The sequence below is a fragment of the Tachyglossus aculeatus genome, chromosome 22 (genome assembly GCF_015852505.1).
Source record: "Tachyglossus aculeatus isolate mTacAcu1 chromosome 22, mTacAcu1.pri, whole genome shotgun sequence".
In the NCBI taxonomy this organism is placed as follows: Eukaryota; Metazoa; Chordata; class Mammalia; order Monotremata; family Tachyglossidae; genus Tachyglossus; species Tachyglossus aculeatus.
The window spans coordinates 49,638,058-49,660,874 of NC_052087.1; the positions used below are offsets into that span (position 1 = coordinate 49,638,058).

At 52.5% G+C, this 22,817-nt stretch overlaps 2 protein-coding genes across 2 annotated transcripts in view; one reads left to right on the forward strand and one right to left on the reverse strand.

Moving 5' to 3' along the window:
• The first annotated feature begins 4,949 nt into the window (after window positions 1-4,949).
• On the forward strand, window positions 4,950-17,458 carry ZDHHC24 (zinc finger DHHC-type containing 24). The gene is made up of 3 exons (XM_038765362.1): window positions 4,950-5,257; window positions 10,285-10,562; window positions 16,904-17,458. Exons 1-3 carry the CDS (start codon window positions 4,950-4,952, stop codon window positions 17,182-17,184), a joined length of 867 nt encoding a protein of 288 aa, XP_038621290.1. The 3' UTR covers window positions 17,185-17,458.
• A 2,711-nt stretch (window positions 17,459-20,169) lies between these two features.
• Window positions 20,170-22,817, reverse strand: part of BBS1 (Bardet-Biedl syndrome 1) — a 36,962-nt gene continuing 34,314 nt past the window's right edge. The window contains exons 15-17 of the mRNA XM_038765136.1: window positions 22,680-22,817; window positions 20,489-20,575; window positions 20,170-20,345 (exon numbers count right to left, since the gene is read on the reverse strand). Of these exons, the coding sequence (XP_038621064.1) occupies window positions 20,259-20,345; window positions 20,489-20,575; window positions 22,680-22,817 (312 nt within the window). The 3' untranslated portion in view covers window positions 20,170-20,258. The remainder of the gene's footprint in view (window positions 20,346-20,488; window positions 20,576-22,679) is intronic.

The window sequence follows — 22,817 nt, forward strand, 5'->3', positions numbered from 1 at the left end:
CTTAGAACAGTGCTTTGCACATAGTAAGCGCTTAATAAATGCCATTATTATTATTATTATTATTATTATTATTCTCTGGGCCTCATCTGTAAAATGGGGGTGAAGACTGGGAGCCCTCCGTGGGACAACCTGATCACCTTGTAACCTCCCCAGCGCTTAGTGCTTTGCACATAGTAAGCCCTTAATAAATGCTATCATCGTTATTATTACGATGATGGTATTTGTTAATGATAATAATTATGGTATTTGTTAAGCACTTACTATGTGCAAAGCACTGTTCTAAGCACTGGGGAGGTTACAAGGTGATCAGGTTGTCCCACGGGGGGCTCACAGTTTTATTCTCCATTTTACAGATGAGGGAACTGAGGCCCAGGGAAGTTAAGTGACTTGCCCAACGTCACTTGTTAAGCACTTGTGTTAAGCACTTCATCATCATCATCAATCGTATTTATTGAGCGCTTACTATGTGCAGAGCACTGTACTAAGCGCTTGGGAAGTACAAATTGGCAACATATAGAGACAGTCCCTACCCAACAGTGGGCTCACAGTCACTTGTGATGATGATCATGGTATTTGTTAAGCACTTATTATGATGATGATGATGATGGTATTTGTTAAGTGCTTACTGGGTGCCAGGCACTGTACTAAGCACTGGGGCGGATACAATGAAATCGGGTTCATCACAGTCCCTGTCCCACATCGGGCTCACAGTCTTCACCCCCATTTTGCAGTTGAGGTAACTGAGGCACGGAGAAGGGATTGCCCAAGGCCTTACACCTGGCTCTGCCACTTGTCGGCTGGGTGACCTTGGGCAAGTCACATCATCATCATCATCAATCATATTTATTGAGCGCTTACTGTGTGCAGAGCACTGTACTAAGTGCTTGGGAAGTACAAATTGGCAACATATAGAGACAGTCCCTACCCAACAGTGGGCTCACAGTCACTTAAATTCTGTGTGCCTCAGTTACCTCGTCTTTAAATTGGGGATGAAGACTGTGAGCCCCATGTGGGACAACCTGATTACCTCATATCTACCCCAGCGCTTAGAACAGTGCTTGGCACATATTAAGCGCTTAACAAATATAATTATTATAATTATTTTGAGTGGCGGAGCTGGGATTAGAACCCATGACCTTCCAACTCCCAGGCCCGTTCTCTATCCTCCTCGCCATGTTGCTTCACCTCCTTTATTGAAGAGAGGAGCCCAGCTGAGGTCCAGAGGACACCAAGCTTGGACTTCCCAAGCGCTTAGTCCAGTGCTCTGCACACAGTAAGCGCTCAATAAATACCATTGAATGAATGAATGAGGAGAGGGTCAGAGGTCGTCCTCGGGCAGGACGGAGCAAGCGGGGGGTGGGCAGTCAGAGGTCACTCTCACACTCCCAACACCGTGTAGGATCCCATGCAGCAGAGGTAAAAAAAGAAAATGGTATTAAGCACTTACTATGTGCCAAGCACCGTTCTAAGCGCAGGGGTGGATACAAGTTAATCAGGTTGTCCCACGTGGGGCTCACAGACTTCATCCCCATTTTCCAGATGAGGTCACTGAGGCCCAGAGAAGTGAAGTGACTTGGCCAAAGTCACCCAGCTGATAATAATAATAGTAATAATAATAATAATGATGATGGCATTTATTAAGTGCTTATTATGTGCCAAGCACTGTTCTAAGCACAGGGGTGGATACAGGTTAATCAGGTTGTCCCACGTGGGGCTCACAGACTTCATCCCCATTTTCCAGATGAGGTCACTGAGGCCCAGAGAAGTGAAGTGACTTGGCCAAAGTCACCCAGCTGATAATAATAATAGTAATAATAATAATGATGGCATTTATTAAGTGCTTATTATGTGCAAAGCATCGTTCTAAGCACTGGGGAGGTGACAAGGTGATCAGGTTGTCCCACAGGGGGCTCACAGTCTTAATCCCCATTTTACAGATGAGGGAACTGAGGCCCAGAGAAGTGAAGTGACTTGCCCAAAGTCACCCAGCTGACAAGCGGCGGAGCCGGGATTTGAACCGATGACCTCTGACTCCAGAGGCCGGGCTCTTTCCACTGAGCCACGTGATAAGTGGCGGAGCCGGGATTAGAACCCGTGACCCGTAGAACCCGGCGCAGTTCTTCAGCTGTGATGTAGCTCTGGGGAACGAGGGACGTGTCAGAGACCCCCCCATACACACACACACACACACACACACACACACATCAGCACCGAGATTCGAACCCTTCTCCACCCACAACCATCCCAGCCGAGCGATGACGCCCACCTCGTCCCCCGCCAGGATCCAGAATGAGGCCACGACTCCCATGTCGTGAAGTCGATGAAGGCCTGGAAAGTCACAAGCCTGGCCCCGATGGGGTCCACAAGGTCGCTCAATAAATACAGTTGAATGAATGAAAGTTGTTGGGTAGGGACCGTCTCTATATGTTGTCAATTTGTACTTCCCAAGCGCTTAGTACAGTGCTCTGCACATAGTAAGCGCTCAATAAATATGATTGATGATGATGGGGTCCACAAGGTCGCTCAATAAATACAATTGAATGAATGAAAGTTGTTGGGTAGGGACCGTCTCTATATGTTGTCAATTTGTACTTCCCAAGCGCTTAGTACAGTGCTCTGCACATAGTAAGCGCTCAATAAATACGATTGATGATGATGGGGTCCACAAGGTCGCTCAATAAATACAATTGAATGAATGAAAGTTGTTGGGTAGGGACCGTCTCTATATGTTGTCAATTTGTACTTCCCAAGCGCTTAGTACAGTGCTCTGCACATAGTAAGCGCTCAATAAATACGATTGATGATGATGGGGTCCACAAGGTCGCTCAATAAATACAATTGAATGAATGAAAGGTGTTGGGTAGGGACCGTCTCTATATGTTGCCAACTTGGACTTCCCGAGTGCTCTACTGAGAGCTCACCTCTTCCAGGAGGCCTTCCCAGACTGAGCCCCCTCCTCCCCCTCTCCACCCTCCCCATCTTACCTCCTTCCCCTCCCCACGGCACCTGTATAGATGTATATATGTTTGTACGGATTTATTGCTCTATTTATTTATTTATTTATTTATTTATTTTTGTACATATTTATTCTATTTATTTTATTAATATGTTTTGTCTTGTCTGTCTCCCCCTTCTAGGGGAGGCTCTGCTGAGAGCTCACCTCCTCCAGGAGGCCTTCCCAGACTGAGCCCCTTCCTTCCTCTCCCCCTCGTCCCCCTCTCCATCCCCCCCATCTTACCTCCTTCCCTTCCCCACAGCACCTGTACATATGTATATATGTTTGTACATATTTATCACTCTATTTATTTTATTTGTACATATCTATTCTATTTTATTTTGTTAGTATGTGTGGTTCTGTTCTCTGTCTCCCCCTTTGAGACTGTGAGCCCACTGTTGGGTAGGGACTGTCTCTAGATGTTGCCAACTTGTACTTCCCAAGAGCTTAGTACAGTGCTCTGCACATAGTAAGCGCTCAATAAATACGATTGATTGATTGATTGATTCTAGACTGTGAGCCCGCTGATGGGTAAGAACCGTCTCTATATGTTGCCAACTTGTCCTTCCCAAGCGCTTAGTCCAGTGCTGTGCACACAGTAAGCGCTCAATATCAATAAATATGAATGAATGAATGAATGAATGAATGAATGAATGAATGAATGAGTAGGTTGCCCGCCGGCCTGAGGCCCTGCCCGAGGCGGGGGATGGGGCTGGGGGGCAGTGGGCGTGTCCCGGACGTGACGTCACCGCCCCCCGCCGCTGGGGCTCCTCCCCGGCGATTGGCCGGCCCCGCCCCCCTCCCGCCCCCTCATTGGTCCTGGGCGCCGTCCCTCCGCAGCGCGGGGCTCTGATTGGCTGCGGCGGGCGCGGCCTCCTGCCCTTGACGCGCTCTTGCCCTCGGGCTCCAGGGGGGTCGCGGCGCCGGCGGACCGACTGACCACCGGCTCCCCCCGTCCGTCCGTCCATCCCCGGACCCTCCTCCTCCTCCTCGGCCCCTCCCCCTCCCCGAGACCCCCGCCCCCTTCCTCCTCCTCCTCCTCCTCCTCCTTCTCCCCCTAAAGACCCTCGACCCCTCTCAGAGACCCCCCCCCATCCTCCTCCCAGAGACCCCCCTCCCCCTCATCCTCCTCCCAGAGACCCCCCCGACCCCTCCTCCCCTTCCTCTCTTCCTCCCTATCCCCCTCCCAGAAACCGCCCTAACCCCTTCTCCCCCTCCTCCTCTTCTCCCTTCTCCTCCCTCCCCTTCCCCTCCTCCTCCCCTCTTCCTCCTCCTCTCCTTCCCCTCCTCCTGCTCCCCCTTCCCCTACTCCCCCTCCTCCCCTTCCCCTCCTCCCCCTCCTCCCCTTCCCCTCCTCCCCTTCCCCTCCTCCTCCTCCCCTTCCCCTCCCCTTCCCCTCTCCCTCCTCCTCCCCCTCCTCCTCCCCTCTTCCTCCCCTTCCCCACCTCCACCTCCTCCCCTTCCCCTTCTCCTCCTTCCCCCCCTCCTTCCCCTTCCCCTCCTCCTCCTTCCCCTCCTCCTCCTCCTTCCCCTTCCCTTCCTCCTCTTCCCCTTCCCTTCCTCCTCCTTTCCCTCCTTCCCCTCTTCCTCCTCTCCCTTCCCCTCCTCCTCCTCCTTCCCTTCCTCCTCCTTTTCCTCCTTCCCCTCTTCCTCCTCTCCCTTCCTCCTCCTTTTCCTCCTTCCCCTCTTCCTCCTCTCCCTTCCCCTCCTCCTCCTCTTCCCCCTTCTCCTCTTCCTCCTCTTCCCCCTTCCCCTCCTTCCCATCCCCCTCCCAGAGACCCCCCCCACCCTTCCTCTCCTTCCTCCTCCTAGAGACCCCTGACCCCTCCTCCCCCTCCCCACCCCCATCCTAGACACCCCCAACCCCTCCCCATCCCCCTCCTAGAGCCCCCTCCTAGAGACCCCCATCCCCGGGGTCCCCCGGGGGTCCCCCCGGGCCGGGCCGTGCCGGGGCATGGGGCCCCCCGGGGTCCGCGGAGCCGGGGAGGGCCCCCGCCGCCGCCGCCGGCTGGCCCCGGTGCTGACGGGGCTCCTGGTGCTGGCCGTGGGCCTGGAGCTGCTGTACGTGCTGGCCCCGGGCCCCCCGGACCCCCCGGACCCCCCGGGCCCCCCAAGCCCGGCCCCCGGCCCCCCGGCCCTGCACCTGCTGCTCGGCCTCTATCAGATGCTCAACCTGCTGGTCAACGCGGGGCGCTTCCTACGCTCCGACCCGGGCATCCGGGGCGTCATGCTGGCCGGGAGAGGCCTCGGCCAGGGCTGGGAGTGAGTGCCGGGGGCCGGGGCCCCCACCGGGGGATGACCAGGCCAAAGAGTGGCCTAATCCGGTTGGAGTGGACTCTCCCAGCCGCTTAGTACAGTGCCCCACACCTAGGAAGGGCTCAATAAATCCCGAGTATCGCCTAGTAGAAGCAGCCTGGCCTAGTGGCAACAGCCCGGGCTTGGGAGACGGAGGTCTTGGGTTCTAATCCCGCCTCCGTGGCTCAGTGGAAAGAGCCCGGCCTCTGGAGTCAGAGGTCATCGGGTCAAATCCCGGCTCCGCCGCTTGGCAGCTGGGTGACTTTGGGCAAGTCACTTCACTTCTCTGGGCCTCAGTTCCCTCATCTGGAAAGTGGGGGTGAAGACTGGGAGCCCCCCGTGGGACAACCCAATCACCTTGTAACCTCCCCAGCTCTTAGAACAGTGCTTGGCACGCAATAAGCGCTTAATAAATGCCATCATTATTATCATTATTTTCTGCTCTGTGACCTTGGGCAAGTCACTTAAGTTCTCTGGGCCTCAGTTACCTCATCTGTAAAAATGGGGATTAAGACTGTGAGCCCCACGGGGGATAATCGCAGCACTTAGTACAATGCCTGGCACGTAGTAAGCGCTTAAATACCATAACTATTACCTTCTAGGCCGTGAGCCTGTTGTTGGGTAGGGATTGTCTCTGTATAGAGACCGTATCTGTATCGTCCCTATCTGTAATCATATAAATACGATTGAATGAATGAATCTGTTGCCACATTGTACTTTCCAAGCGCTCAGTACAGTGCTCTGCACACAGTAAGCGCTCAATAAATACAATTTGAATGGTCTTAGAAGTAGCTTGGCCTAGCGGCAACAGCCCAGGCTTGGGAGTCAGAGGTCACCGTGACCGTAGGCAAGTCACTTCACTTCTCCGGGCCTCAGTTCCCTCATCTGGAAAATGGGGATTGAGGCCGTGAGCCCCATAGGGGAAAGAGATTGTGTCCACCCTGATTGGGTTGTATTCACCTCGACGCTTAAAACAGTGCTCGGCACATAGTAAGTGCTTAGTAAGTAAGTGCTTTTTAGACTGTGAGCCCACTGTTGGGTAGGGACTGTCTCTATGTGATGCCAATTTGTACTTCCCAAGCGCTTAGTACAGTGCTCTGCACATAGTAAGCGCTCAATAAATACGATTGATTGATTGATTGCTTAATAAATACCGTAATTATTAATAAAGAGGATCGATTGGCAGGGAGGATGGTGCCGAAGAGTGGGAGAGGGGGAGGAAAGGGGACCTACAGTCTCCCTTTTAGACTGTTAGTTCATTCATTCAGTCGTATTTATTGAGCGCTTACTGTGTGCAGAGCACTGTACTAAGCGCTCGACTAGCTGTACTAGCTAGTTATGGGCAGCGAATGTGTCTCCCAACTCTATTCCATTGAAATAATAATAATAATAATGTTAACTGTGGCATGTGATAAGCTTTTACTATGTGCCAGGCACTGTGTTAAGCACTGGGGATGTTGCCAATTTGTACTTCCCAAGCGCTTAGTACAGTGCTCTGCACATAGTAAGCACTCAATAAATATGATTGATTGATTGGGGAGGACACAAGCTAATCAGGTCGGGCACAATCTCTGTCCTTCACGGGGCTCACGGTCTTCATCGCCATTTTCAAGCGCTTAGTCCAGCGCTCTGCACCTAGTAAGCGCTCAATAAATACGATGGAATGAATTTCCCAGATGAGGTAACTGAGGCCCAGAGAATAATAATAATAATGATGGCATTTGTTAAGCGCTTACTATGTGCAAAGCACTGTTCTAAGCGCTGGGGAGGATGCAAGGTGATCAGGTTGCCCCACGGGGGGCTCACAGTCTTCATTCCCATAATAATAATAATGGTAGCATTTGTTAAGCGCTTACTATGTGCCAAGCACTGTTCTAAGCGCTGGGGAAGTTACAAGGTGATCAGGTTGCCCCACGTGGGGCTCACAGTCTTCATCCCCATAATAATATAAATGATGGCATTTGTTAAGCGCTTACTATGTGCCAAGCACTGTTCTAAGCGCTGGGGAGGTTACAAGGTGATCAGGTTGTCCCCTGGGGGGGCTCCCATTCTTCATCCCCATTTTACAGATGAGGGAACTGAGGCCCAGAGAAGTGAAGTGACTTGTTGAAGGTCACCCAGCAGATAATAATAATAATGATGGCACTTATTAAGCGCTTACTATGTGCAAAGCACTGTACTAAGATCAGTGGCAGAGCTGGGATTAGACTCCCATGCCCGGGCTCAATGCACTGGGCTTCACTGCTTCTCTGTTCTCTGTATTATTCTATTTATTTTATTTTGTTAATATGTTTTGTTTTGTTGTCCGTCTCCCCCTTCTAGACTGTGAGCCCGCTGGTGGGTAGGGACCGTCTCTAGATGTTGCCAACTTGGACTTCCCAAGCGCTTAGTCCAGTGCTCTGCCCACAGTAAGCGCTCAATAAATACGATGGAATGAATGAATGAATGAACTTGTACTTCCCAAGTGCTTAGTACAGTGCTCTGCACACGGTAAGCGCTCAATAAATAATACGATCGAATGAATGAATGAATGAATGTACTCTCCCATGTGCTTAATGCAGTGCTCGGCCCACAGTGAGTGCTCAAGAAATGCCGTGGATCCTCCCCATCCCCCCCACCCTACCTCCTTCCCCTCCCCACAGCACCTGTACGTATGTTTGTACAGATTTATCACTCTATTCATTTTACTTGTACATATTGACTATTCTATTTATTTTGTTAATGATGTGCATTTAGCTTTTCTTCTATTTAATAATAATAATAATAATGATGGCATTTATTAAGCGCTTACTATGTGCAAAACACTGTTCTAAGCGCAGGGGAGGTTACAAGGTGATCAGGTTGTCCCTCGGGGGGCTCCCGGTCTTCATCCCCATTTTCCAGATGAGGGAACTGAGGCCCAGGGAAGTGAAGTGACTTGCCCAAAGTCGCACAGCTGACAACTGGAAAGAGCAAGGGCTTGGGAGTCAGAGGTCATGGGTTCAAATCCCGGCTCCACCAATTGTCAGCTGGGTGACCTTGGGCCAGTCACTTCACTTCTCTGCGCCTCAGTTACCTCATCTGTAAAATGGGGATGAAGACTGTTTGTTAATATGTTTTGTTTTGTTGTCTGTCTCCCCCTTCCAGACTGTGAGCCCACTGTTGGGTAGGGACCATCTCTAGATGTTGCCAACTTGTACTTCCCAAGCGTTTAGTACAGTGCTCTGTACACAGTAAGTGCTCAATAAAGACGATTGATTGACAACCTGATCACCTTGTATCCCCCTCCAGCGCTTAGAACAGTGCTTTGCACGTAGTAAGCGCTTAACAAATGCCGTCATTAATGAATTGGCAGAGCCAGGATTTGAACCCATGCCCTCTGAGTCCAAAGCCTGGGAAGCAGTGTGGCTCAGTGGGAGGAGCACGAGCTTTGGAGTCAGGGGTCATGGGTTCGAATTCCGACTCTACCAATTGTCAGCTGGGTGACTTTGGCCAAGTCACTTCACTTCTCTGTCCCTCTGTTTCCTCATCTGTAAAATGGGGATGAAGACTGTGAGCCCCCTGTGGGACAACCTGATCTTGTAATCTCCCCAGCGCTTAGAACAGTGCTTTGCCCATAGTAAGCACTTAATAAATGCCATCATTATTATTATTATTATTATTATTATTATTTTCCACCGAGCCACGCTGCTTCTATTTCTTCTGCCGACTTGACCCCCGTCCACGGGTTTCGTTTTGTCGTCCGTCTCCCCCTGCTAGACCGGGAGCCCGCTGTCGGGTGGGGACCGTCTCTAGGTGTTGCCGACTTGGACTTGCCAAGCGCTCAGTCCAGTGCTCCGCACACAGTAAGCGCTCAGTCAATACAACTGAATGACTGATTGACCGACTGACTCACTGCCACCGACCCCAGATCCACACTTCATCAATCATCATCAATCATATTTATAGAGCGCTTACTGTGTGCAGAGCACTGGACTAAGCGCTTGGGAAGTCCAAGTTGGCAACGTATAGAGACGGTCCCTACCCAACAGTGGGCTCACAGTCTAAAAGGGGGAGACAGAGAACAAAACCCAACGTACTAACAAAATAAAATAAATAGAATAGATAGGTACAAGTAAAATAAATAGAGTAATAAATATGTACAAGCATATATACATATATCCAGGTGATGTGGGGAAGGGAAGGAGGTAAGATGGGGGGATGGAGAGGGGGACGAGGGGGAGAGGAAGGAAGGGGCTGAGTGTGGGAAGGCCTCCTGGAGGAGGTGAGCTCTCATCATTATCATCATCATCAATCATATTTATTGAGCGCTTACTGTGCGCAGAGCACTGTACTAAGCGCTTGGGAGTACAAATTGGCAACATCTAGAGACAGTCCCTACCCAACAGTGGGCTCACAGTCTAAAAGGGGGAGACAGAGAACAAAACCAAACGTACTAACAAAATAAAATAAATAGAATAGGTATGTACAAGTAAAATAAATAAATAGAGTAATAAATATGTACAAGCATATATACATATATACAGGTGATGTGGGGAAGGGAAGGAGGTAAGATGGGGGGGAAGGAGAGGGGGACGAGGGGGAGAGGAAGGAAGGGGCTGAGTGTGGGAAGGCCTCCTGGAGGAGGTGAGCTCTCAGTAGGGCCTTGAAGGGAGGAAGAGAGCGAGCTGGGCGGATGGGCAGAGGGAGGCCATTCCAGGCCCGGGGGAGGACGTGGGCCAGGGGTCGATGGCGGGACGGGCGAGAGCGAGGTACGGGGAGATTAGCGGTGGCAGAGGAGCGGAGGGTGCGGGCTGGGTTGGAGAAGGAGGGAAGGGAGGGGAGGTAGGAGGGGGCGAGGGGATGGACAGCCTTGAAGCCCAGGGTGAGGAGTTTCTGCCTGATGCGCAGATGGATTGGTAGCCACTGGAGATTTTTGAGGAATCTCTGTCAGAGACAGAGTGTCACTGACAGAGTCAGTGGTTACTAAATGCCACCGACGGATTGAGCTAACCCCGCTTCTCCCGCCTTTGCAGGTACTGCTACCAGTGTCAGAGCCAGGTGCCCCCCCGGAGCGGGCACTGCACCAGCTGCCGGGTGTGCATCCTGCGTAAGGACCACCACTGCCTCCTCCTGGGCCGCTGCGTGGGCTTCCGCAACTACCGGCCCTTCCTGTGCCTGCTGCTGCACGGGGCCGCGGCCCTGGCCCACGCCGGGGCCCTGCTGGGGCCCGCCCTGGCCGCCCTGCTGCGGGCCCAGACGCCCCTGCGGGCCATCACACTCCTCCTCATGCCCTGGCTGATGCTGCTGACCGGTGAGGACCCCCGGACTGGCTCGCGGATTGGGCGGGGCGGCAAGATGGAAGGACTCCCCCCACCCCGGTCCTCCTCCGAGCGGCGTAGCCTATAATAATAATAATAATAATGGCATTTATTAAGCGCTTACTATGTGCAAAGCGCCGTTCTAAGCGCTGGAAAGGTTACAAGGTGATCAGGTTGTCCCACAGGGGGCTCACAGTCTTCATCCCCATTTGACGGGTGAGGTCACTGAGGCCCAGTGAAGTGACTTGCCCAAAGTCACCCAGCTGACAGTTGGCGGAGCTGGGATTTGAACCCATGACCTCTGACTCCAAAGCCCGGGCTCTTTTCATTGAGCCACGCTGCTTCTCTTCTGCTTCAAATAATGGCATTTGTTAAGCGCTTACTATGTGCAGAGCACTGTTCTAAGCGCTGGGGGGTTACAAGGTGATCGAGGGCGACGAGTTGGGCCGGGCCCGGGAAGGACTCCCCCCCTGCCCCGGTCCCCCTCCGAGCGGCGTAGCCTATAATAATAATAATGATGGCATTTGTTAAGCGCTTACTATGTGCAGAGCACTGTTCTAAGCGCTGGGGGGGTTACAAGGTGATCAAGTTGTCCCATGGGGGGCTCACAGTCTTTATCCCCATTTGACAGATGAGGGAACTGAGGCTCAGAGAAGTTAAGCGACTTGCCCAAGGTCACACAGTCACACAAGGCCTAGTGGGTAGAGCCCAGCCTGGGAGTCAGGAGGCCCTGGCCGGGTGAGGCGTCGCCTCACTTAATAATAATAATGATGGCATTTATTAAGCGCTTACTATGTGCAAAGCACCGTTCTAAGCGCTGGGGAGGTTACAAGGTGATCAGGTTGCCCCACGGGGGGCTCACGGTCAATCCCCATTTTACAGATGCGGTAACTGAGGCACAGAGAAGTTAAGTGACTTGCCCAAAGTCACCCAGCTGACAATTGGCGGAGCCGGGCCACTTCTCCCGGCCTCTGTTACCTCAGCGGAAAGAGCCCGGGCTTTGGAGTCAGAGGTCATGGGTTCAAACCCCGGCTCCGCTAATTGGCAGCTGGGTGACTTTGGGCCCACTTCTCTGGGCCTCAGTTCCCTCATCTGTATAATGGGGATGAAGATTGTGAGCCCCCCGTGGGACTCACCTCCTCCAGGAGGCCTTCCCAGACTGAGCCCCTTCCTTCCTCTCCCCCCTCGTCCCCCTCTCCATCCCCCCCATCTTACCTCCTTCCCTTCCCCACAGCACCTGTATAGATGTATATCTGTTTGTACATATTTATTACTCTATTTATTTTACTTGTCCATATCTATTCTATTTATTTTATTTTGTTAGTATATTTGGTTTTGTTCTCTGTCTCCCCCTTTTAGACTGTGAGCCCACTGTTGGGTAGGGACTGTCTCTATATGTTGCCAATTTGTACTTCCCAAGTGCTTAGTACAGTGCTCTGCACATAGTAAGCGCTCAATAAATACGATTGATGATGATGATAACCTGATCACCTTGTAACCTCCCCAGCTCTTAGAACAGTGCTTTGCACATAGTAAGCACTTAATAAGTGCCATTAATATTATTATCTGGAAAATGGGGATTGAGATCGTGAGCCCCAAGTGGGACAGGGACTGTGTCCAACCCCATTTGCTTGTATTTCTTCCCCCCAGCCCAGTGCTCAGTACAGTGCTTTGCACATAGAAAGCACTTAGCAATAATAATAATAATAGTGATGGTATGTGTTAAGCACTTACTATGTGCAAAGCACTGTTCTAAGCACTGGGGAAGCACTTAATAATAATAATAATAATGATGGTATGTGTTAAGCACTTACTATGTGCAAAGCACTGTTCTAAGCGCTGGGGAGGTTACAAGGTGATCAGGTTGTCCCACGGTGGGGGGAGGCTCACAGTCTTCATCCCCATTTGACAGATGAGGGAACCGAGGCTCAGAGAAGTGAAGTGACTTGCCCAAAGTCACACAGCTGACAGTTGGCGGAGCCGGGATTTGAACCCATGACCTCTGACTCCAAAGCCCGGGCTCTTTCCACTGAGCCACGCTGCCTCATTATTATTATTATGGTTATCTTTAATCCTTAAATTATATATTACAAATTACCTCTTTATTCATGTGAATGTCAGTCTCCTCCTCTAGACTGTAAGCTCGTTATGGGCAGGAAACATGTCTGCTAATTCTGTTGTATTGTAATAATAATGATCATAATGATGGCATTTGGTAAGCGCTTACTATGTGCCAAGCACTGTTCTAAGCGCTGCGGGGATACAAGGTGATCGGGTTGTCCCCCGTGGGGCTCACAGTCTTAATCCCCATTTTCTAGATGAGGTCACTGAGGCCCAGAGAATAATAATAATAATATTAATAATAATAATGATAATAATAATAATGGCATTTATTAAGCATTTAATATGTGCAAAGCACTGTTCTAAGCACTGCAGGGATACATGGTGATCGGGTTGTCCCCCGTGGGGCTCACAGTCTTAATGCCCATTTTCCAGATGAGGTCACTGAGGCCCAGAGAATAATAATAATAATAATGGCATTTATTAAGCACTTACTATGTGCAAAGCACTGTTTTAAGCGCTGGGGAGGTTACAAGGTGATCAGGTTGTCCCACGGAGGGCTCACAGTCTTAATCCCCTTTTTCCAGATGAGGTCACTGAGGCCCAGAGAATAATAATAATAAGAAGAAGAAGAAGAAGAAGAAGAAGAATGGTATTTATTAAGCGCTTACTATGTGCAAAGCACTGTTCTAAGCACTGGGGAGGTTACAGGGTGATCAGGTTGTCCTAGGGAGGGCTCACAGTCTTAATCCCCATTTTCCAGATGAGGTCACTGAGGTCCAGAGAATAATAATAATAATAATAATAATGGCATTTATTAAGCGCTTACTATGTGCAAAGCACTGTTCTAAGCGCTGGGGAGGTTATAAGGTGATCAGGTTGCCCCACGGAGGGCTCACAGTCTTAATCCCCATTTTCCAGATGAGGTCACTGAGGCCCAGAGAATAATAATAATAATAATAATAATAATAATAGCATTTATTAAGCGCTTACTACATGCAAAGCACTGTTCTAAGCGCTGGGGAGGTTATAAGGTGATCAGGTTGTCCCACGGAGGGCTCACAGTCTTAATCCCCATTTTCCAGATGAGGTCAGTGAGGCCCAGAGAATAATAATAATAATAATAATAATGGCATTTATTCAGCGCTTACTATGTGCAAAGCACTGTTCTAAGCGCTGGGGAGGTTACAAGGTGATCAGGTTGTCCCAGGGAGGGCTCACAGTCTTAATCCCCATTTTCCAGATGAGGTCACTGAGGCCCAGAGAATAATAATAATAATAATGGCATTTATTAAGCGCTTACTATGTGCAAAGCACTGTTCTAAGCGCTGGGGAGGTTATAAGGTGATCAGGTTGTCCCACGGAGGGCTCACAGTCTTAATCCCCATTTTCCAGGTGAGGTCACTGAGGTCCAGAGAATAATAATAATAATAATAATAATGGCATTTATTAAGCGCGAAGTGACTTGCCCAAAGTCACCCAGCCGATAAGTGGCGGAGGAGCTGGGATTCGAACCCGCGGCCTCCGACTCCCAAGCCCGGGCCCTTCCCACTGAGCCACGCCGCTTCCCGAGCGCTTAGTACAGCACCCTGCCCGGAGCGAGTGCTCGGTAAATACAGTTGATCCCTTAAGCGCCGAGTACGGTCTTTTAGACTGTTAGCCCACTGTTGCGTAGGGACTGTCTCTAGATGTTGCCAATTTGTACTTCCCAAGCGCTTAGTACAGTGCTCTGCACATAGTAAGCGCTCAATAAATACGATTGATGATGATGATGATGAGTACGGTGCTCACCGTAGCGAGCGCTCGGTTGATCCCTTAAGCGCCGTCTTTAACTTTATTAGTGACAGAAAAGAAATGCCCTCCACGTGACATTATTGATTGACTAGCAGGAATCAATCAATGGTATTTACACAGAGCTTACTCTGTGCAAAGCACTGTACTAAGTACTTGGGAATGTACAGCATAACAAAGTTGGTAGATAACATCCTAACATCCTATTATTTTGCCAACTTGGACTTCCCAAGCGCTTAGCACAGTGCTCTGCACACAGTAAGCGCTCAATAAATACGATCGACGATGATCCTCTCACCACAAGCTTACAGTCTAGAAGAAACCTTGCCTAAGCACTAGGTCCTTGAAGTCATTAACAATAAAAGAAGAAGAAGCAGCGTGGCTCAGTGGAAAAAGCCCGGGCTTTGGAGTCAGAGGTCATGGGTTCAAATCCCGGCTCCGCCGCTTGTCAGCTGTGTGACTTTGAGCAAGTCACTTCACTTCTCTGGGCCTCAGTTCCCTCATCTGGAAAATGGGGATGAAGACTGGGAGCCCCACGTGGGACAGCCTGATCACCTTGTAAATTCCCCAGCGCTTAGAACAGTGCTCTGCACATAGTAAGCGCTTAATAAATGCCATCATTATTATTATTATTACCAGTTCATTCCTTGCCAGTGTGCATGTTGTCTGCTGTATTTTCATTAGAAACAATTGGATTATTTCCAGAGAAGCAGCAGGGCTCAGCGGAAAGGGGCCCGGGCTTTGGAGTCAGAGGTCATGGGTTCAAATCCCGGCTCCGCCAACTGTCAGCTGGGTGACTTTGGGCCAGTCACTTCACTTCTCCGGGCCTCAGTTACCTCATCTGGAAAATGGGGATGCAGGCGGTGGGCCCCATGTGGGACACCCTAATCACCTTGTATCCGCCCCAGCGCTTAGAACAGTGCTTGGCACATAGTAAGTGCTTAATAAATGCCATTATTATTATTATTATTATTACCAGTTCATTCCTTGCCAGTGTGCATGTTGTCTGCTGTATTTTCATTAGAAACAATTGGATTATTTCCAGAGAAGCAGCGGGGCTCAGCGGAAAGGGGCCCGGGCTTTGGAGTCAGAGGTCATGGGTTCAAATCCCGGCTCCGCCAACTGTCAGCTGGATGACTTTGGGCCAGTCACTTCACTTCTCCGGGCCTCAGTTCCCTCATCTGGAAAATGGGGATGCAGGCGGTGAGCCCCATGTGGGACACCCTAATCACCTTGTATCCGCCCCAGCGCTTAGAACAGTGCTTGGCACATAGTAAGCGCTTAATAAATGCCATTATTATTATTATTATTATTATTATTACCAGTTCATTCCTTGCCAGTGTGCATGTTGTCTGCTGTATTTTCATTAGAAACAATTGGATTATTTCCAGAGAAGCAGCGGGGCTCAGTGGAAAGGGGCCCGGGCTTTGGAGTCAGAGGTCATGGGTTCAAATCCCGGCTCCGCCAACTGTCAGCTGGGTGACTTTGGGCCAGTCATTTCACTTCTCCGGGCCTCAGTTACCTCATCTGGAAAATGGGGATGCAGGCAGTGAGCCCCGTGTGGGACACCCTAATCACCTTGTATCCGCCCCAGCGCTTAGAACAGTGCTTTGCACATAGTAAGCAGTGGTTCAAATCCCGGCCCCGCCACTTGCCAGCTGTGTGACTTTGGGCAAGTCACTTAAACTTCTCTGGGCCTCAGTTACCTCATCTGTAAAATGGGGATTAAGACTGTGAGCCTCTTGGGACAACGTGATCACTCTGTAACCTCCCCAGTGCTTAGAACAGTGCTTTGCACGTAGTAAGCGCTTAATAAATGCCATCATCATTTTTGAGAAGCCGCGTGGCTCAGTGGAAAGAGCCCGGGCTTTGGAGTCAGAGGTCATGGGTTCGAATCCCGGGTCTGCCACATAATAATAATAATAATAATAATGGCTTTTATTAAGTGCTTACTATGGGCAAAGCACTGTTCTAAGCGCTGGGGGGGGGGGGTACAAGGTGATCAGGTTGTCCCACGTGGGGCTCCCAGTCTTCATCCCCATTGGACAGATAGGGTAACTGAGGCCCAGAGAAGTGAAGTGACTTGCCCAAAGTCACACAGCTGACAATTGGTGGAGCCGGAATTTGAACCCATGACCTCTGACTCCAAAGCCCGCGCTCTTTTCTGCTGTGTGGCCTTGGGCAGGTCACTTCACTTCTCCGAGCCCCAGTTCCCTCATCTGTAAAACGGGGGTGAAGACTGTGAGCCCCCCGTGGGACAACCTGATCACCTTGTACCCCCCACCGCCAGCGCTCAGAACAGTGCTGTGCACATAGTAAGCGCTTAACAAATGCCACCATTATTATTACATTATTATAAGCGCTTAATAAACGCCACCCAAAAAAAAAAAGAGCTCGTGGCGGGCGGGGAACGGGCCCGGTCTGCGCTCGGCAAATCCCGGCCGTTGATGGGTGACTGAATCCCGGCGATGGGTTCCCCCAGGGAGCGTGTCTCCGGCCCAGTTCGCCCTGGCCTTCGTGACGGACATGTGCGTGGCGGGCGCCCTGCTGTGCGGGGCCGGCCTGCTCTTCCACGGGGCGCTGCTTCTGCGCGGGCAGACCACCGGCGAGTGGGCCCGCGGCCAGCGCGCCTACGACCTGGGGCCCCGCGGCAACCTGCGGGCCGCCCTGGGGCCCCGCTGGGCCCTGGTCTGGCTCTGGCCCTTCGTCCGCTCGCCGCTGCCTGGGGACGGCGTCGTCTTCCCGGCCTCCCGCGCCCGCTGAGCCCGCCCCGGCCCGGGCGCCGAGGGGCTCCTCCGTCCGCCGCTCTCTTGCCCCGAACTCGCGGCCCTCCCGCTTGCCCCGCTAGTTCGAGCCCCGTCTTCCTCGTTGGTCCCGGGGGAGCCCCGGCCTCGTCGCGACCGGCTCGCCCCGCGACCTGGAAGAAGGAGGTGAGAACGTCGGGCTGACGGACAAGGCTATCTCCCGCTCACCGGGAGCGGGAAAGGACCGCTTTTTCTCCGTAATAAAGCCTCCTTTTGGCTCCATTTCCGACCGACTTCCTGCCTCCTCTTCAGTCTCGGCCTCTGCTCCCCTTCCCTTGGCCGTACAGTGCTCTGCATACAGTAAGCGCTCAATAATAATAATAATAATGGCTTTTAGTAAGCGCTTACTATGTGCAAAGCACCGTTCTAAGCACTGGGGCGGTGACAAGGTGATCAGGTTGTCCCACAGGGGGCTCACCGTCGTCACCCCCATTTTACAGATGAGGTCACTGAGGCCCAGAAAAGTTAAGTCACACAGCTGGCAGAGCCGGCATTCGAACCCATGACCTCTGACTCCAAAGCCCGGGCTCTTTCCACTGGGCCACGCTGCTTCTCTTAAATGACTGAATGAAAAAACGATTGGATGAGAGGCCTGAGAAGGAGGATTGGGGTGCGGCGGGGCGGACACCCCAAGAGCTACGTGGCTCAGGGGAAAGAGCCCGGGCTTGGGAGTCGGAGGTCGTGGGTTCTAATCCCGGCTCCGCCACATGATGATTCATTCAATCGTATGTATTGAGCGCTTACTGTGTGCAGAGCACTGTACTAAGCGCTTGGGAAGTCCAAGTTGGCAACATAGAGAGACGGTCCCTACCCAACAGCGGGCTCACAGTCTAGAAGGGGGAGACGGACAACAAAACGAAACATATAAACCATATGGCATTTATTAAGGGCTTACTATGTGCGGAGCACTGTTCTAAGCTCTGGGGAGGTTACAAGGGGATCAGGTTGCCCCACGTGGGGCTCACAGTCTTCATCCCCATTTTCCAGATGAGGTCACTGAGGCCCAGAGAAGTGAAGGGACTTGCCCAAAGTCACCCAGCTGACAATTGGCGGAGCCGGGATTTGAACCCATGACCTCTGACTCCAAAGCCCGGGCTCTTTCCACTGAGCCACGCTGCCTCTCGTGTTGATGAGGGTGGGGAAGGAGGAAGAGAGAGAGAGAACCCCTCTCCTTTCCTCTCCTGGTGAGTGGACACAAAAGTGCCTCCGCAGTGACCCGGGAGGTGAGACGTGAGTGGAGAGGATGATGGGGAAGTACCCTCCCTCTTCCCTCATTCAGTCATTCATTCAATCGTATTTATTGAGCGCTTACTGTGTGCAGAGCACTGGACTAAGCGCCTGGGAAGTACAAGTTGGCAACATATAGAGATGGTCCCTACCCAATTCTATTTATTTATTTAATTTTACTTGTACATATCTATTCTATTTATTTTATTTTGTTAGTATGTTTGGTTTTGTTCTCTGTCTCCCCCTTCTAGACTGTGAGCCCACTGTTGGGTAGGGACTGTCTCTAGATGGTGCTTAGTACAGTGCTCTGCACATAGTAAGCGCTCAGTAAATACGATTGATGATGATGATGATGATGGGACGCCCAACCAAGAGAGGGTGGTAAGGGGTCGGCGAGAGAGGACGACGTCAGCCGGGGACGCGGGAAGACTGTCACCGGCCCGGTCTGGGCCCACCTCCTCTTTCCCGGCCTTCCGCCCGGGACGGCCCAGGAGACTCGCTTCGGAAGGCAGGTGGGTTTCCGCGATCTCCGTCGGGGCTGGGCCCTCCTCGAAAGCCTGTCGCTTTTTCCCATGCTTGATGGTGGTATCCGTTAAGCGCTTACTAAGTGCCAGGCACTGTACTAAGCACTTCCTCCTTGTAAAAAACTCCACACTCCCCCCCGCTTCTCATTCTACAACCCGAAAACTGCCTCACCGCTCGGCTTTGTTTCCCGGCTCTGCCTCCTCCGCTGGCCCTCTGACCGGAGACGGTTTCGGGCTTCTTGCTTTCTTTACTCTCCTCGGGCTTCTCTGCTCACACAGCTGTTGGTGACTGTTTGGACTTATTTATTACTCTATTTTATTTGTACATATTCCATTTATTTTGTGAATATGTTTTGTTGTCTGTCTCCCCCTTCTAGACTGTAAGCCCTCTGTTGGGTAGGGACCGTCTCTATACGTTGCCAACTTGGACTTCCCAAGCGCTTAGTCCAGTGCTCCGCACACAGTAAGCGCTCAATAAATACAATTGATGGATTGATTGATCCCGCCCCTCATCCAGCCGGGAAGCGGGGGTGGGAGAGGGAACGCCCTTTCACCTCGGGCGGTCGTGACCAGGGTGCCGTCTTCCCTCCCGTAGCGGCCGGTCACCGCGTCCTGACTGTCCCCGTCCCCCCTTTTCCCGACCCACACTCGTTAGGCGAGGAGGGGGCCGGCCGTCGACGACCGGACACGCGGCGCCCACTTGACCGTCTTAGACGCTCGATTCCGTTATAGCGTTAAAATAAAGCACCGCCTTTATTAAGCGCTTACTACGTGTGGGGCCCGGGATCGGTTACCGGCGGACGCCGTCCCTCGGGGCAGACGGGGCTTCCAAGTCGATCGATCTCATCCCCGTTTTCCAGACGAGGAAACCGACGTCCGGAGCGGTGAAGCGGCCCGGTCGGATGCTCCCGGCAGGAGAGGGGTGGCTCTCCTGCCCCTTAGGTCCCCGCTCTTTCGTCGCGGCCGGCCGTAGCTGCCCCCTCTTCCTACGAGGGGGCTTCCGCGGGGAGGGCAGACGCTGTCTCCTCAGGGAGGAGACGGGTCGGGGGGTGGGCCCTCTACGGTTATTTCCAGGGGTGGGGCAATTCTGAGGGACAACGGGGGCTCCACTTGGCAGGTCTTCGTGGACCCCGAGTCCCTCGTGCCCGCCCCCGCTCCCCGCCTTCCAAGAGAGCAGGCCGGGGAGGGGGAGGTTGGCCGGAGGAAAGGGTCACAGGACCCCCCGACGGGACCGCTGGGCTCCTCTCTCCGCCTCTAACTCGCCCCCCGTGCCCCGGCCGGCTCAGCCGGCCACCTGCCCCTCGCTTACGGGCATGTTGAGGTGGGCGCTCAGCAGGGGGGCACTCTGGCCCTCCGGCAGCACCAGGACCTGGGGGGCGAGAGGGGCCGGACGTCACTGCCCCCCGGCCGGGCCCGACCGAGGGGCTCGGGACTCCCATCCGGCCGGCGGGGGCTGAAAGGTGGCCCGCGGTCCCCGACCCACGTCCATTCGCCCGGGGACTGTTCCCCTACCTTGATGATGTCTGAGACGCCCTTGTCGCTGAGACACTCCACGGTGGTCTCCAGGGGATAACTCAGCCCAGGAACCAGAAAGGGCACCTAGGATACACGTCGACAGTCGGAGAGCGGCACCGGAGGGGCCTAAGGGTCAGGGTTTCCCTAGGATACCGCCAGCGGCAGGTCCCAGGCTGGGACACCTCTCATTCACTCAATCGTATTTATTGAGCGCTTAGATACCGCCAGCGGGAACGGGCAGCGGGTCCCAGGCTGGGGCACCTCTCATTCATTCATTCAATTGTATTGAGCGCTTACTGTGTGCAGAGCACTGGACTAAGCGCATGGGAAGTCCAAGTCGGCATCATATAGAGACGGTCCCTACCCGACAGCGGGCTCACAGTCTAGAAGGGGGGAGACGGACGGCAAAACAAAACATGTGGACGGGTGTCAAGTCGTCAGAACAAATAGAATTAAAGCCAGGTGCGCATTATTAACAAAATAAATAGAATAGTAAATATGTACAAGTAAAATAAATAGAGTAATAAATCTGGACAAACATATAGAGGTGCTGTGGGGAGGGGAAGGAGATAGGGCGGGGGGGGATGGGGAGGAGAGGGAAAAGGGGGCTCAGTGTGGGAAGGCCTCCTGGAGGAGGTGAGCTCTCATTCATTCATTCAATCGTATTTACTGAGCATTTACTGTGTGCAGAGCACTGGACTAAGCGCTTGGGAAGGACAAGTTGGCAACATCTAGAGATTGTCCCTACCCAACCGTGGGCTCACAGTCTAGAAGGGGGAAACGGAGAACAAAACAAAACATATTAACAGAATAAAATAAATAGAATAGATATGTACAAATAAAATAGAGTAATAAATCCGTACAAAATATATACATCTATATGGGTGCTGTGGGGAAGGGAAGGAGGTAAGGCGGAGGGGATGGAGAGGGGGTGGAGGCTCAGTGTGGGAAGGCCTCCTGGAGGAGGTGAGCTCTCAGTAGGGCCTTGAAGGGAGGAAGAGAGCTAGCTTGCGGATGTGAGGAGGGATTTTACTTGTACCTATCTATTCTATTTATTTTATTTTGTTAGTATGTTTTGTTTTGTTGTCTGTCTCCCCCTAATAGACTGTGAGCCCACTGTTGGGTAGGGACTGTCTCTCTGTGTTGCCAACTTGTACTTCCCAAGCGCTTAGTCCAGTGCTCTGCACACAGTAAGCACTCAATAAATACGATTGATTGATTGATTGATTGATTCTGGGCCAGGGGGAGGACGTGGGCTGGGGGTGGACGGGGGGACAGGCGAGAACGAGGCCCGGGGAGGAGGTGAGTGGGGGCAGAGGAGCGGAGGGTGCGGGCTGCGATGGAGAAGGAGAGAAGGGAGGTGAGGGAGGAGGGGGTGAGGGGATGATGGACAGCCTTGAAGCCGAGAGTGAAGAGTTTTTGCTTGATGTGTAGATTGACAGGCAGCCACTGGAGATTTTTGAGGAGGGGAGTAACACGCCCGAGGGAAGGGGCCTTCCGCCTCACGGCCTCTCCTGACTGACCCCCGGGCGAGACCCTCGGACGGGACGGCCTTTGCGGCCCCCCGCGGCCTAGGCCTAGGCCCGACCGGCTGAGGCGGGGGGCAGCCGAAAAATGGAGGGTGGGGGGCAGACCCAACTCCACGGTGAATCTGAATCGTGAGGCAAAAGGGACAGGAAAGTCAAGTCAACCTCACCCCCTGCCCTCTCCCTGCCAGTTGCCCCCTGGAGAGAGGGGTTGTGGGTCGTCAGCAGGGGGGCAACCGAAAAAAGGAGGGTGGGCGGCTGACCCAGCCACAACTTACCCCCTCCTTACCTCCTTCCCTTCCCCACAGCACCTGTATATATGTTTGTACATATTTATCACTCTATTCATTTGACTTGCACATATTTAGTCTATTTATTTTATTCTGTTAATCTGTTTTGTTCTCTGTCTCCCCCCTTCTAGACTGTGAGCCCACTGTTGGGTCGGGACCGTCTCTAGATGTTGCCAACTTGGCCTTCCCAAGCGCTTAGTCCAGTGCTCTGCACACAGGAAGCGCTCCGTAATCTCCCGCTTCTAGACTGTGAGCCCACTGTTGGGTAGGGACCGTCTCTAGATGTTGCCTACTTGTCCTTCCCAAGCGCTTAGTCCAGTGCTCCGCACACAGTAAGCGCTCAATATGATGGATTGATTGACGGGACGGTACCTTGAAGAAGGCCCGGGGCAGGGCGTAGAGGGCTTCGTTGTACAGAAGGCAGACCAGCAGCCCCACGGCGGGCCGGGCCACGGCCGACGTGTTCTGGAGGTGCAGCGTCAGCTTGAAGGTGGGGCCCAGGCCCTGAAC

What these genes read in the sequence shown, in the direction of transcription:
- ZDHHC24 (XM_038765362.1), top strand. Translation starts at nt 4,950, where the DNA reads ATGGGGCCCCCCGGGGTCCGCGGAGCCGGGGAGGGCCCCCGCCGCCGC. An exon ending in GGCCTCGGCCAGGGCTGGGA is followed by an intron (nt 5,258 to 10,284) that starts GTGAGTGCCGGG and finishes CCGCCTTTGCAG; the next exon opens with GTACTGCTACCAGTGTCAGA. An exon ending in CTGGCTGATGCTGCTGACCG is followed by an intron (nt 10,563 to 16,903) that starts GTGAGGACCCCC and finishes GGGTTCCCCCAG; the next exon opens with GGAGCGTGTCTCCGGCCCAG.